The sequence below is a fragment of the Daphnia carinata genome, chromosome 1, assembly GCF_022539665.2.
Source record: "Daphnia carinata strain CSIRO-1 chromosome 1, CSIRO_AGI_Dcar_HiC_V3, whole genome shotgun sequence".
Lineage (NCBI taxonomy): Eukaryota > Metazoa > Arthropoda > Branchiopoda > Diplostraca > Daphniidae > Daphnia > Daphnia carinata.
In genome coordinates this window covers 13,525,869-13,540,246 of record NC_081331.1, presented here as the reverse complement: position 1 = coordinate 13,540,246, position 14,378 = coordinate 13,525,869, and the positions used below count along the sequence as shown (strand labels likewise).

General features: G+C 41.1%; 4 protein-coding genes across 4 annotated transcripts in view; 3 read left to right on the top strand and 1 right to left on the bottom strand.

The window, feature by feature from the left end:
- LOC130691643 (aminopeptidase N-like) overlaps positions 1-1,470 on the top strand; it is a 95,658-nt gene extending 94,188 nt beyond the window's left edge. Inside the window, exon 12 of the mRNA XM_057514613.2 lies at positions 1,382-1,470. Coding sequence (XP_057370596.2) covers positions 1,382-1,470 — 89 coding nt within the window. The remainder of the gene's footprint in view (positions 1-1,381) is intronic.
- Positions 1,471-7,290: 5,820 nt separating this feature from the next.
- Positions 7,291-8,472, top strand: LOC130691678 (mitotic spindle assembly checkpoint protein MAD2B-like). Its single transcript, XM_057514668.2, has 5 exons — positions 7,291-7,501; positions 7,587-7,705; positions 7,772-7,938; positions 8,003-8,180; positions 8,258-8,472. The coding sequence occupies exons 1-5, from the start codon at positions 7,471-7,473 to the stop codon at positions 8,381-8,383; spliced, it is 621 nt and encodes a 206-aa protein (XP_057370651.1). The 5' UTR covers positions 7,291-7,470; the 3' UTR covers positions 8,384-8,472.
- LOC130691675 (reversion-inducing cysteine-rich protein with Kazal motifs-like) lies at positions 8,438-14,326 on the bottom strand. Its single transcript, XM_057514665.2, has 15 exons — positions 13,865-14,326; positions 13,542-13,606; positions 12,412-12,486; positions 11,778-11,814; positions 11,550-11,716; positions 11,374-11,470; positions 10,834-10,947; positions 10,523-10,742; positions 10,227-10,465; positions 10,007-10,165; positions 9,860-9,945; positions 9,514-9,799; positions 9,261-9,455; positions 8,895-9,190; positions 8,438-8,827 (listed from the first exon to the last, which is right to left on the bottom strand). The coding sequence occupies exons 1-15, from the start codon at positions 13,932-13,934 to the stop codon at positions 8,438-8,440; spliced, it is 2,496 nt and encodes an 831-aa protein (XP_057370648.1). The 5' UTR covers positions 13,935-14,326.
- LOC130691668 (coiled-coil domain-containing protein 28A-like) overlaps positions 14,156-14,378 on the top strand; it is a 60,303-nt gene continuing 60,080 nt past the window's right edge. The window contains exon 1 of the mRNA XM_057514655.1: positions 14,156-14,160. The gene's annotated coding sequence lies outside the window, so the exon portion shown is untranslated. The remainder of the gene's footprint in view (positions 14,161-14,378) is intronic.

Here is a 14,378-nt window from a genome sequence, read left to right as displayed (position 1 = left end):
CATTTATAGACGTAACATCATTTGTTAGTTGGATACGCGTTGCTAGTCTGCGTACGTACAAGACGTACGCTTTCCATAGGACGCGCGCCAAGAATCTACGATGATTCAAACAAGGACTTTGGGGAACAACTGCTCATCTTGATGTGACCTATTTTTGATCTCCTTCAAACACCGCGTGCTCTTCTCTGTACAAAAAGGATATCTAATTGAAAATTGCCTCCATGGATCTGTGTGACCATCTTCACGAACAGCTCGAGTGGAACACGTATGCACGTCCAACCCACAGGACGAAACGTAACCGCATCCCAAACGTGAACAAGTAATCAACTCTAAGGTCGCTGCCACTTCTTTCCGCTCCTTTTTTTTACGTAACAGCCAAAGGTACACAATTACACAGCGTCCAAGTTATGACGTGCACGTCTAACGGACAATTGCTCAACACAAAAAAAAATCGAATTTAAACAGATAAACAGACGTCATTTTATGGACATGACGGCGTGCGAACGACAACAGATGGGGTTTCCGTGTTATCCTTTCTTCAAACGTCTACAAGGCAACGACACGTAAATTGAAACAAACTGAAAAGGCGGACGGAAGGAAAAACAAGATAGATGGCCGTTTGTGAAAAGCTAATAAACTAAATAATATTTACTGCTTCACACCACATGGGGAGAAATAAAACACGCGCTTTTCATTCTCTCCTATTTTATTAAATCTATTGAAACTGCGTGTTTTCTTTCTTACAGAATCGACGCTTCTTTCCGGCCATCAAACAAACCCCCCCAAAAAATGAAAGAAACACAAAGATCCATATTTTACGACTGTACAAGTGTTAACTGCACAAGCCAAAAGAAAAAAAAATAATGAAATAAACTTGCTGACGTCATTCAGCTTAACGAGACTATACGACACGAAAGACGGCGCATCTGGCGCTAAAATAAGATACGCAAAACAAAGAAAACGCGGGGTATTTGGGTAGATTTTTATAGAAACAAACGCTTTTTCAAGGTTTATTCGATACCGCCACGACTGAGTTTAACGTCATCGACGAAACAGTCACGCAAAGGCGGGTCACGCTGACATTGGCCAGAAAGAAAAAACCAAGTGACCAAGGAATTGGGTTCATCAACAATACGATCGGCCGTCATTTTACTTTTAACATTGGCAGTTTCTTATTTCAACCGGCGCGCCCATTTTCCAGCTCTAGTTTACCGACACACAACGCTTCCGCCCATCGGTTATTTAATACGGCGTATCACAAGAGTCATAACAACGTTACATCGTGTCAGACAACATCAACTTCCCAATTAGTTTTACCAGCGGCAAAGAAAAAAGTTTAAGAAATGTGCACATCCTTTTTTTTTTTTGGCCAGGCGCAGACTCGCGAGCCCCTCATTCTCGGACATGATTGATCCAACCCCCGATTTTCCTTTACTCTATTTCCTATTACTATTCGTTTTGTTTTTATAGCGTCAATGGTCTCATACGGGTGACACGGTTGAGCGAGAGATAGTCCTTTGTAGTACTACTCATCTAAGAGAATCCAATCAACCAAGTGATGGAGAAAATCAAGAGAATCGGAACTAGGAGACGTGGCGCATTGCTCCCTCATCCAGTGGTTCAATCAGTTGTAATCCCGTCGGCAATTATCGCACTTGGCCATCAAATTGCGGCCAATGACACCAGCGATGCGTCACCGGCGTCAACAGACACTTACGCCTTCATCAAGTCGGATGACATTTCAAAAAGGACAAATTTTTTTTTAAAGGTAAAAAATGTACTTGCTTTGATCTTCCAAGTCGTTCGAGGAAAAAAGAAAAATAATAATAATACGGGGGAGGTACGCACTAAAGGAGAAGAATTCCGTCCCGATCGTTCCACGCGGTTGGATACTCAGATTGGACCTCAGCGGAGGTTTTCCCGACGTAGACGGCCTTCAATTTTTAAATTATACTTTTACGAAAAAAGATGAAAATGTATGCGAGTCTAGAGCTCTACCCATAAATCTTTTCAATAGCCACGCGCAACACATTTTTCAACGGCGATCGATAATAAGCTGATCAAATGACAAAATGTAGCAGAAAGGAAACGCGAGTTGGAAAGACTTTTGGTTCACCACCTGGACGATTCCCACGCGTTCGCCCGGCCACGGGTTTATTTTTTTCCTTATCAACCCGACATATGTGACGTATGTATTGGCAATCTTATCAACTAAAAAAGGGGGAGTCGTATAGTACAAATTGGTATCGACATAATTCTTCTCTAAATTACAGAATAAGCCTACCAATTTCTTTTTCAAACGAATCTCGTTTTTATGTCGATGCCGATGTGATAAAGACCGCAAAGGGAGCTATTCGTAGAGCTCTTAGTTTAATTGGGTATTTGTCTCTTGAAAAAGAACTAATCAAACAACAATGATTGAAGGTAATTGTAGAACGATCGTTCTCACACCGAAAAGTGGGACAAAGTAAAGTACATTTCAATAATGACGTACTCGACGTTCAAAGGGACAAAAAAGTTCCATATCTCAACAACAAAAAAAAAATGGTCCTGAAGAAAAAAAAGATCCTATTCCCGCTTAACCAGAAGGTTCTGTTAACGCATAAAAAAATAAACAGGTAAACTCGAAAGCCAAAAAGAGGAAACAAACCAATAGGAGTTCCCGTATAATTGGGAGACGACGTATCGACCGCAATGCGCCCTCAAAATATGGTTACGACCACAATGGTGAAAAATTCGACAGGTAATGACACTCGATAGGTTATAATGATCCCTCTTGGGGTCTTACCTTTGGTGAGGCAGCACTGGCCAAGATCGACGTGATTTGATAACGAGCATCGTCCGCGGGAAGGCTGAGATGGAGTGGCTAGATCCCATCATCTAAATATTTAAAAAAAAAAAAACGTTATTATTTATGGCGATTTCTTTCATTAACAATGGTCCGAAAATGTAAAAGAAAATCCCAAACATCTAATTTTATGACATAGCTCAATCGGCAGCAATAAACAAGTAAATAAACAGACTTGCGGAGCCGATGTTCGCTTCGAATGTTTGCCCATAATCGAACATGGAGGATGCCACAAGTGGTTGTGACCATCGCCGCTCTGCTCCGACAGGGCGCGCTTGCAACCAGGAGTACCCCTGGACCACATCCAAGCCCTTGCCGACTGATTGTAGACGGAAATATGCGGCGCTGACAGGCCGTCAATCGTTTCACTATGCGTCAGTTTTCTTACACCACCCATGCCCGCCATTGGAGACGGACAACTTGCACACTCGAAAGAATCACCAAAATGCGTTCCAGGCGTTGGCGACGGACTGCTGTCCCGTGATGATGGATCAGTTTCCATCGCAGCCAAGCTAGGAATGCTTGTGATGGAAACTGTGCGAAATCAAGCGACTCCCAATGACCCACAATATGACGGAACAATCGAAATGGATGACCAAACGTCCCCTCCACCCTTGCGAAATTACAGAGATATCACAAGCGACTGAAGCGGCAAGCTCGGTACCAAAGTAACTAGTTGGCTTGGATTTTTTTTTTTCTTTTTTCTTTACCGATCTTCTGACTCCCTGCCGAACACGCGCCGGCGCGTTATGCAGACCAATTCAAGTCGAACTACTTCCAACATTCAAAATAGCCTTGTGCACAAGGAAATGCATTGTTAAATTCTATCATTCCGATAAAAACCCAAACAAATCTCAAAATTCTCCTAGGACGACCTTTTCAACTAACGTTTTATTGATGCGGGATTCAACGCCGAAAACGAGCAAACCGCCGAGATTGAAGTAAAAATTAACGAAATGTAAACAATAAATAGATAATGAAAGTAATTATCGGTGAATGGAGGGCAGATCGATCGAAAGGAAAAGCGCAAAATTCTCAATCACGCGACCCATGATTGCTAGATGCCCGCCTGCACATCAGACCGTGAACAGAGTGGGGACAGTAATAACATTTCTGCCACACGCCCCGGCTGCGCACAAATCGACGACGACGGGGCCGTTCCGCAAACAAAAACATGAAAATGCCGACACGAAAACAGCAACGAGAGTTTTCGTACAAAGCACAAAACATCCCATTTCGTGGAATCGTCCTTTTTGCATAAACCTTTCCCAAGTTCAGAACGCCACACTTTTCCACGACCTGTGAAGGATTACAAGTTTGCGTACTGCACATAAAGAGCGATTGCTCAGATGGTGGTGTAGCAATGGCCTTGTAATTGCATTTCAGAACTCTTGCGGACAAGCCTCTAAGTTTGAAATGGAATGGAACAACTTTGATTTTACGTGTGAAAAGGGATTGTAGGAACAACATTTAAGCGTTTACAGTCAAAGGGATACCTAGAAAATGAAGAGGTTTCCCAACTCGAAAATTCTAGTAGAAGAGAAAGCTTTCCCATTTTACTCTTGTGCATTACGTTCTATATGTAACGAGATGAGTCGGTTCTAAGTTGGGAACGTGACCTTATTGCCGCCGACTATTAAGTCGGGACAGATTGACAAATAGAGACTGTTAATAAGCGCTAGCCAATCAACGAGCTCATTTCTCGTTTTGAAAGCCAAAATGCAAGCTTTCAAAAAAAAAATTAATAATTTCAAACGAAAAAGCGTAATTTTTTTGTCTCGGTACCCCTGTCCAATGAATTAAAATATTTAAGCTTTTAGCAACATTGTAACGTGATCACAAAGGAAAGTGTTTACTACCACGCAGTTTTACGACTCCGCAACTTTTCGCCATTCTTTAAAAACAAGAGGAACGATCAAACAGACAAAAACAAAGAGTACTACTAATTAGTGCAAAGTTCAACGTGATACAAAAAGAGATTCTATTGCTTGTTACGTGCGCAATTGACAAGTTGGGCGAAAGAACAAAGGCAAAAGTCCCTAAAAACTTCATTCGCACTCGTTTTGCCCCAGCGATTTGTAAACTAGTTACTTGTTCAGCTCTGCTGTTCAAACTTAAAAAGCACCAAAAGAATTAATCGAAATTTGAAAACATTCAACTTTCATGGCGCAAAAAAAGTTTAAATCGCACAGACCCGCATACTTCAAACTTGATGGAAAACAAAACAGAGAAAAGCGTATTCTCAAAATGGAGAATCTGCCCACCCTTTCATGTAAAATCACCGTGCAAACGCAACGGGCAGTTTAACACTTTTTTGGACTCGGGTCTCTCTACCGAATGAGGTCATCCAACACGACAGCCTAGAGAGCTGTTTTGAATAATCAAACGATTGAGAAACATCATCAACTCAAGTCAACGATTCCTGTTACCTCAGATTCTTGCACCCTCGAGAAAAACAAGAACTTGAATGTAGAAAACGTGATGTGTACACGACTACAAAAAGAAAACGATAGTACAGCCCTGGGAATTGACCACCACAAACGACGGACTGTATAACAACCAGGGGAAAATGTCGTATCAGATGACTGCTCCACTTTCCGAGTCGCTGGGCTAGGAAGAATAAAAAAAAATCCCTCCCAAAAAAACGGCCAGCAGAACAAAAGCCATGTAGTCAAACGCTAGCAACAATATCTAGACGAGAAATAAGAATGCAAAAGACGCTTGTCAGATCCCTTCCAAGTTAGGACGCTACGTAAGTTGCAACAAAGATAAGCTAGAAATATAAAAACACGTAGGAGACCTTACACGTAAGTCTGCTGGGGTTTCGCAATCTTGTTTTCGTTAAACGGAACAAGCATAAGAGCAAAAAGGTGAAAAGCTTCAACTTTTCAGTGACAGCAAAAAAAAAACAAACAAAAACAAATGCTCCGTGAAAGCGAATAAACCCAAGACACAGGGTTTTGCGTTAACTTCGTAGAGCTTTGAGACAACGTAAGCCACATTGCAACCCCAAAACCCAATCTAATATTAACACGTTAAAAAAAAAGAGTAACATAATAGCAGTTTTGATCACTCACCATTTTATGGCAATCCTATGGATTAGGAGATGATAGTGGAATTACCCCTTCAGGCATTCCGGACTTCCTCCCTGAAAACGATGTAATTAAAAACGATTTACAGTCACGTCGGTGATGGAAGAAAACGTAGCACTTGTAATTGAGTCAGCCAACGTTCATGAAAATATGTGTATACCGTCATTTAGGTCTGCCACGACCTTGCCTTCCAAACCATAATTTTCTATTATGGGACGTCCAATACGACCTTTTGGCCAGTGAAGGTTCTTGTTAAAAAGAAAGCACAAAGATGTGGTTTCAGAAGCTCCCCCTGTACATAAATAAATGGTAAAGAAAATATTCTCATATTGTACTTTCACAGCTTTCTGTTTGGGCTGTAGTGATACGTTATTGTTTGTACTTACCACATTTAGCAGGTCGCTCATCCCGGCCGGCCTATCAACTTTTCTTCATTTTGTGGAGCCAGCATGGGCACCGACCTGGCAACAAAAGAGATTTATGAGCAAAGTTGCTAATAATGAAAAAATGTCTATCAAGGCTTATTCTACTTTGTACTGAGTTGTTACGCTGTACTTAGTTCTATAAAACTATTTGGGAATCAATAGGTTGAAACAACATTTTGTGATTGTCTTGCCAAAGTTAGAAGATACCTACAAAGCACTAGCAATTAGAATTTTCTCTTTTCAAAACACATTTTGTAACAATGTTTGTGCAGTATAAAGGCTATTTAAGACCAAAGAAATCCACACTCTAGCCGTGGCTTAATTCGACTTACGTGGATTATACGTTACGGTATTTTACGAAAATAAATTGGCCAGAAAAACATAGTTACTGTACATACAACACGATTAATTAAGCGTTATACCTGGTAATTTACACTTTGTCAGCAGAGTTTGTCAAGCTAGGCTACAAACTATTTGTAGTACCTTGCACAGCAAGAATGGCAAACTTTGAAAAACCTAGGTCGAACAGGAGCGGCCATATTGCCATGTGCTCATCACTTTCATCGGGGAAGTACTGTTCGTCTGACTGTAGTTACGATAATTTACCCTTTTCTTCGTGTTTTCCCGAGGCACTTTGCTATATTGCGCGAAAAATAATTTCTTTGTTAAGAACAACAATTTCCGGCTGCAAAAAAAATTTAGACATTTGCCAGTGTTTGACGATCAACTTGTAAGGAGCCCTTACTGAGTATTAAAATCAGAAATATCATAAATTTTCTATAATAGTTTTAATAACTTGTTTAAACTTTATTTCTGGTTTGTAACTTGTAACGGTGATAAAAACAGACAAATGTGGTGGGATAAAATAAAAATAGATCCACATTTCAAAGTGGCCCCGCCCCCTTCACTACGGTGAGGAAGTCGTTGCCATGCCAACGTGGACAGCGTGTTTTGGTGTCAAATCGCGGTCCCAAAATCTTTTCTTTAAAGCTATCTCAAAACGATCTAGGATTGTGATCTGTAAACTTTATGTACTATGTCAAAAATCTTATGATTCATTCGTGAACACTCATTTGCTAGACAGCTGCCATTGTGTTATGATTCCATGACTCTTTCAGCTAGCTTTGGTCGCGATGGTACTGTAGCAAACATTAATTAATAATTATTCTTCTGAAAAAATTCACATTTAACGTATCTTGACGATGGCAATGTTTTTTCCAGAATGTATAGGATTGGTTGTTGATTTTCTTGAAGTGTCATTGCATCAGATTCTGTGGGCATGTAAACTATATCCTAGCGAAATCTTCAGGCAAACACAAAAATTTAATGCCTTAGTTTATGTAAGTCAACATTTCAATTGCTATGATTCAAACACTAATCAATATTTTCTTTCTGATTTTTTTTAGAAATCCATACATCCTGAAGTCAACAATTACATTGATAATACCCTGAACACCGTCAGAAACCTCTTGTCAAATGACTTTGTGGAGAAACTGGTCATGGTCATCAAGAATGACAAACCTGTTGAAAGATTTGTCTTTTCATTTCACTCTTACTACAAGACAACTCCGAGGTAAAACAAATCTCAAACACATATTATGTAGGACACATATGATGTAACATGTTTATTGATACAGTGGAAAAGTTACGTTGAATGTGACTGAAATCCGACAACAAGCAACAGCAATTTGGCTTACAATGAGCCAGAGATTGGGTTCCGAAACCCATTACGATAGAGGGAACTGTACATTCGCGTTCGAAATCCATACAAGGAGCGTGGCTTATAACAAAATTCTCGAAAGGCAGTCGACCGAGGTAAGATGAACTGATTGAGGACCATTTAAAAATAGTTTCTTTACAGTTGATATTTACATGATATTACATTAATACAGGATTTCCAATGGATTGTGGCTGAAAAGATCAAGAATCCCAGTGGTGTGGTTCCCATCAGGAAATTAGAAAGCCAGCCCTTCTGCATAGACATTTACACAGAGGACTACCGTGTCGATGATTCTTAACATGATGCTGCTCAGTAGCGGAGAAAATTCATTCTGTAAATACGATGCTTACGTTTAAATAAATCTCAGCAGACTGAGAACAAAAGGAATGGTATAGATGGATTGAACACGATGTGCGGACAAGCCGCTACTACTCGATGTGTGGGTGTAGGAAGGATGGACCTGGACAAACTGGACGACTTCCGCCAGTAAAATGACGTCGAGCTGAACATTTAAAGTAACCTGAGGGCTGCGAGTATCGAAGAGCATGACAATTTTCTCGGCTTCGGCACTGCAACTGGCGCAGTGCATTTGTGAATGGACGACGGCAAGCAGTTCTCCATCAACACTATGAAACACGCTGACATGGCAGTGCGAATATGCTAACAAATAGCGCAGCGATTGTTCCACCAGGCTTGCCGAGAAAATCGTTGACTTGTTCGTACTGCGGCTCAAGCGATCAATCTGGAAACAAATTGATTTTTATTAATCATCTTATTTATTTCTTTGTTATGTTCAAAAATAGTCTCACCTGTTTCTGACTGTAGACCAGCTGGATAACTGTGTAGCATTCAGGTGCAAAGAAACTGTCGGGTCCTTCCTGGGGACAGTGTTCTAAAGGTTCGACAGCCGTCCCATGCCATTGTGCTACACAAGTATTTAAGAATCGTTTGCCAGAGCTGGTACACACCGGATTGGGCTGAAGTGGGCAACTCCAAATCACGGAGCTGACACCGGAAGAGTTGTCACACCGATAACGCGTGCAAATCAACTCCCCGTAATGGCAAATACATTGATTGCAATCGTTTTGCAATCGTGTCCCATGTACTACATGAAAAAGACCAATGTTAGCTTCTTAAATTTAAAAAATTGAAATGCAGAATAGATGTGAACGAACCGAATTGTTGTTGGCCTACTCTACAAGCCTCGAAAGGCTGCGAAGGTGGTGTATGGCATTGCTGAAGTTCGCCCTTTCCATTGCAATAGCACACTTCGTTGCAATTATTATAATAGCAAGAAGTTGAAGGTGTTGGTAGTTGAACCCAAGATTTCGGGAAGCCTAGCATTTTTGATCGGTCTCCAAATTTACAGCCTGCATTGCAATTTTTATAATAACAAAGAATTTCAATCAGCTCTGTCATTCGACTAACCTGGCAGGCAAGAATAGCCATTGGAACTGCGATGATCAACAACGCAGACCTGGTCCGTTCGACAGGTGTTGTAACGACACGGTGCCACGACGGCAACTGTCTTAGGTTGGGGCGATAGGTAATCTTCTAAACTAATGCAGGCTCCTGTGAAAGACTCTGGCGTCAAGCGATTACATAACTCGACGGCCAGCGTGGCATTGTATTGTGTCATGCATCCGCTAAGCAATTTAATGCACGAATTCCAGCAAATTGCGGTTCTTAACATGTTTCGCCGACATGGTTTAAACTATAAAAACAAGAAATTATTGTATTTTGGAATTTTTCAAAAATCATAAATCCATTTTACCTGAAGGGCGCAAGCTAAGGCTTTCCATTGTGGCATCATGCATGTAGACGGACCCCAAAGCTTCACATCTTGCCGGCCCGTCAAACCTACCCCCCTCAATTCCGTAAGATAACTAGTCCAACTATAACAACACACAATACTTTTTACCAGGGAGGACAACGCGTGTCATACGAATCCATTCTTGGAAGACATTTTGTGCTGCTGCGTCCGCTTCGGGATTACAATTGCGGAACAGCTCCAGTGGTCTGTTGTTGAAGCTGGAGCAGAAGGACAGATTAGAACAGCCGGGCTGGCACGGTTCGTCAACTGTGAAAAACATAATATCACGTTTATGTGAATCATTTTAATATAAGTTGTTGTATTATACCATCTTCAAAGCAGGTGGCCAAAGCAGCCTCACTGGGCTGAGCGACACACTCGTCCAATTCCACCGTTTCGGGAAAAAATTCGTTGGTGTGGGCCGTTCGGCAAAGACGGTAACATTGCAAAGTACCACGATCGCAACAGCTTAATTTAGCAGCGTCGTAACTGCTACGCTGAATCGCCGTTGCTGTAGTGATCGTCGTCGCAGCTGTCTTTGACGGATCGATTAAACTTCTTGGCTTACTGGGTCAGACAGAATGATATAATCAACATTCGTTTAGAAGAGAAAAGTTGTGTTACTTTCTGATATCGTTGATGGCACGGTCATAATTGTTGGCACTTCGCTCCGGCGAAGAAGGCGGCGATTTGCTCATGAAGCACTTCCATAGTGGCTCAGTCAGCGATAGTTCACCGCAGTCCTTGACCAGCAAGCCCACAGCGTCCGGTTCGCCGGCCTTGAGTACAGAACGGCACGTCTCTTGACACTGGAACGTCTTGCCCTTATCGCAACACTGTAACGCTACTCGGCGAATGAGAATGTACATGAAAATATGCAAAAAACATTGTCATCTATCTACTGGTCGACTAAGATAAAATGGTGAAATTTTTACTAGAAGTGCTGAATGGTAATCGATCGACTTTCAGCAGATTTTTGGCGCACTGCAGCACGTTGTGTGACCGAGCACACGCCGTATTGGCCGCGTGCCTCAGCGTCCCATTAATGCCTAGAAATCATACAAACACAGCATACATTTCAAGATAATTCCAGTGCTGGGTATCCATATGCATTCCCCTAGTCCATAGTACAGAGAAGTAGTTTCCGGGAAACTGGAAACCTGCAACTTCTAATCGACTGTTCTAAAAAAAGGTCAAATGGGTCGTTGCCGATTTCTTTCGTTGCTCAACTTTTTGTTTCCTTTTCATCCATTTGTCAAAGAGAACACGAAAACAATAGGAAACAGAGGGGAGAATAAAAGCGTGCTGAAGAATAATAAATACGCTATACGATTCGTTGAAGCATGCATCGGTCATAAACGTGGTGGGGAAGGCGGTGTTTGTTTGAAGGTTTTAACTATTTATAACTAATCTTATACAAAAACGATCGATCTTTCAAAAGAACAAAAGGATAGAATAAGAAAAAAGATACTGACCCGCTCCGGAAACGGATGTCGCCGTTGCACTGTAAACGGTAAAACACGCTTTTCGGCATTGGGAATCGGTTGATAAGGTACAACATTCTTCTCCTTCCTTTTGTTGTTTGCACGAAACGTAACAATAGTAACAAACAGATTTTTTTTTTTTTAATCGTAATTACATTAAAACTTACCCGGATGAGATTGAGGCATTGGAAGAGCTGCATATTGTCGCTCTTACGGCATTCATTAGCCAGATCTTCCGAGTACTGTTTTGCTCTCAGACAGGCCGTTTGGCATCGGTGGACGGGCGACAATGAACAACACTGCCGGCCCAGGTAATCCCCATCTTGCTTTGGTCCTATTCAGGTAACAAAACTTTTAACTGACGAGTCCAAAAAGACGTTTTCAATTCAAAGTACCTATGGTGATGTTGAGACAGTTCCAAAACGATTCTTGCTAAAAAAAAAAAAGAAAAGAGAAGATTAAGAATATTTTTGGATCCTTAAATGTAAAATAAACAAAATGATGTTTTATGTTTTCTTCCTGCCATAAAATTCTGCGAAGTCGATCCCTTTTCTTCGAAATTAATTAGTTACCATCAGTGGAGGGGTGCAACAGTATTGAATGGGTTCTACATGTGTCGATTGGTAGCCATTAATACAAAGTTGAAACACATTTCTTTTGTTATTGTTTCTGCCCTGTGTATTGTTAAGCAGTGCGTTTCAAGTCTTTTTACTGTTTCTCTCAGTCTGCTTTGAACGTCTCATTTGCGCGACTCTGGTCGAGCCGTTGAGTCTATTTTTGTCAAAACCAACTCGCATAGGTTATTTCAGCTTTAGAGAATCGTTGACAGTTTTACAGCTCGTTGATGAGGACGAAACTGAAGAAAGAATTTTCTTTTTTTCTACTCTAGCGCTGGTTCACTTTTTCCCCCCTTACTGATAACAGAAAGCGAACTTGTTTCTTATGCTGCACTCATTTGCCAGCGAGTGCGGACGTACATACACGACAGGGCAAGAAAAAGGAATCGATTGTTGATGGTTCATTAGTTACCATGGACGGAGGACAGTGTGACGCCATTTCGACCAACAGTTCGGGATCAGCCGGATAGAGGAGAGTTTGATCCATCTGCAAGTGATGAAAATGAGTTAATACAGTGCAAAGACACAGATCAACTATATGGTAACAGAAGAAGGAGCAAAGAAAAATAAAATTTGTGTCAAACGGAAGAAAGTTGAAGGGAAATGACGGAATGATGGGGTGAAGAGGTGGATGGTTGCTCTTTGGATAACGATCATATACACACACATCCTGATGAAGGCAAATTACATCAGCGGAAGTAAACATTTGGAGAGAAAAAAAAAAGGTTTAGGAGCGCCCATCATTTGATTTTTGATGAATGAGACAGTAGAGAAACATGTAGATTCAGCAACAAACAAGCCTGAGGGAGCCAGTGACGGCTGATGTGACTAGAGCCAAGTCAAATGTTAGGAAGGTCGTAGAGGTTATTTGACACTGAAAAGATGGGGCTGCTCTGATGTACAGTCGACCGTCCAAAGTCGGTTTAGATGGCACCCCAAAAAAATGAAAAAAAAAAAAATAAACCCTTAATATTTTCAAGGGGAAAATCAATTCACAAATGGATTTCTTAGAAATCAAGAAAAACTATACATCACACACATGGTGTTCCCAAGTTCCGGGCCAAAAAGAAATTTATGACATACTAGAAGTCAACCGGAATGTTTATGTTTTGTGTTTGTCTTTTTGGATGAAGGAAAGGGAGGGATAATTTGCATTCCAACCAATCAAACTTCATGGTCACAAGGTTACTCCAGATAGCACTCTGGTGAAGAAAAAGGGGAGGGGGGGGGTTATTCTGCAAATCGACACTTCATTCCCTAAGAACGTCACCAGAGGCTGAAGACGTAAAACATTTAAAAAATCTGTATAGGGTCGTGCGTTCATTAATTTCTTCAGCCAGCGATAAAAATAGATATTCACGTATATATTCTTGCTGTTAAAACAGCGAGTTTTAATACTTTGTCGTAAACATTTTTCACCAACGCTCGTTGGGTAACAGTTGCAGAACGTCACACTGCCAGAATCAACTTCATTAATGAATGGAGTGACGAGTGTGTGTGTATATTTATCCTAGGCAAAAGAGAAACCAAAAACTCATTTACTTTTTGGCAGAATGTCCGGCAAGCGTCCGTTACGGCGGTGGCACAGCATGACGGCATCACTGTTGCTATTTTCCAGCAGATTGTGATAGAACAATTCGGTTTCAAAAAAAAAAAGAAATGAATGGAATTATTTCAATAGCATAACGATTAGTTAAAAAGAATAAAAACATGACGATATAAATGAAACATAAACACAACATCGAAAGGAATTGACACGGACGATTGTGCCGCGTAACAAGAGAAGGCCGGTTCAAACTACCACAGTCACGATTTTTTTTATCAATGAAGAAATGAAATACAAGAATGAGATGTCAAAAACTTACTCGTTTGTAATCCGTGCGGTTGGACCGACTGGAACGCAGACAGGATCAACAAAACGTAGCGGCAAATCATGTTGCAATAAAGAGATCCACCACTAAATTTAATTGACCACCAATTTCTCTTTGATTCAACAAAGTTGCCGTGATTTCACGTTCTTCAACTATCAAAAAACGTCACTTCTTTTCGTTAACACTTTTGACGGCCAGATGTAATAAGCCAACGGAACCTAAGCGGAGCCTTGACTGAACTCGATCGAGTCACATGGTTGAGTCTGAGACAGAGGCTGGTGGAAATTCGAGTCCAGCTCATTTCGCTCTTCCTTTCACACACATATAGTACTACACACCCTCCGCATACACGTACACACTTTTGCCTTCTGGCTCTTCTTGTTTTTGGATTTTTTACTGGTATATTTTCTTCTTGTTTCGCATGTGTACTTGTGTGTGTCCGTCACCCAGCACACTCGCTACAGTTCTAGAAGAGGAACTTGGTCAACGAAATCCTACTCTGCGCGCT

What these genes read in the sequence shown, in the direction of transcription:
- LOC130691678 (XM_057514668.2), top strand. Translation starts at nt 7,471, where the DNA reads ATGACTCTTTCAGCTAGCTTTGGTCGCGATG. An exon ending in TACTACAAGACAACTCCGAG is followed by an intron (nt 7,939 to 8,002) that starts GTAAAACAAATC and finishes TTATTGATACAG; the next exon opens with TGGAAAAGTTACGTTGAATG. An exon ending in TCGAAAGGCAGTCGACCGAG is followed by an intron (nt 8,181 to 8,257) that starts GTAAGATGAACT and finishes ACATTAATACAG; the next exon opens with GATTTCCAATGGATTGTGGC.
- LOC130691675 (XM_057514665.2), bottom strand. Translation starts at nt 13,934, where the DNA reads ATGATTTGCCGCTACGTTTTGTTGATCCTGTCTGCGTTCCAGTCGGTC. An exon ending in CACACTGTCCTCCGTCCATG is followed by an intron (nt 11,815 to 12,411) that starts GTAACTAATGAA and finishes TTTTTTTTTTAG; the next exon opens with CAAGAATCGTTTTGGAACTG. An exon ending in GACATCCGTTTCCGGAGCGG is followed by an intron (nt 10,948 to 11,373) that starts GTCAGTATCTTT and finishes TATGATTTCTAG; the next exon opens with GCATTAATGGGACGCTGAGG.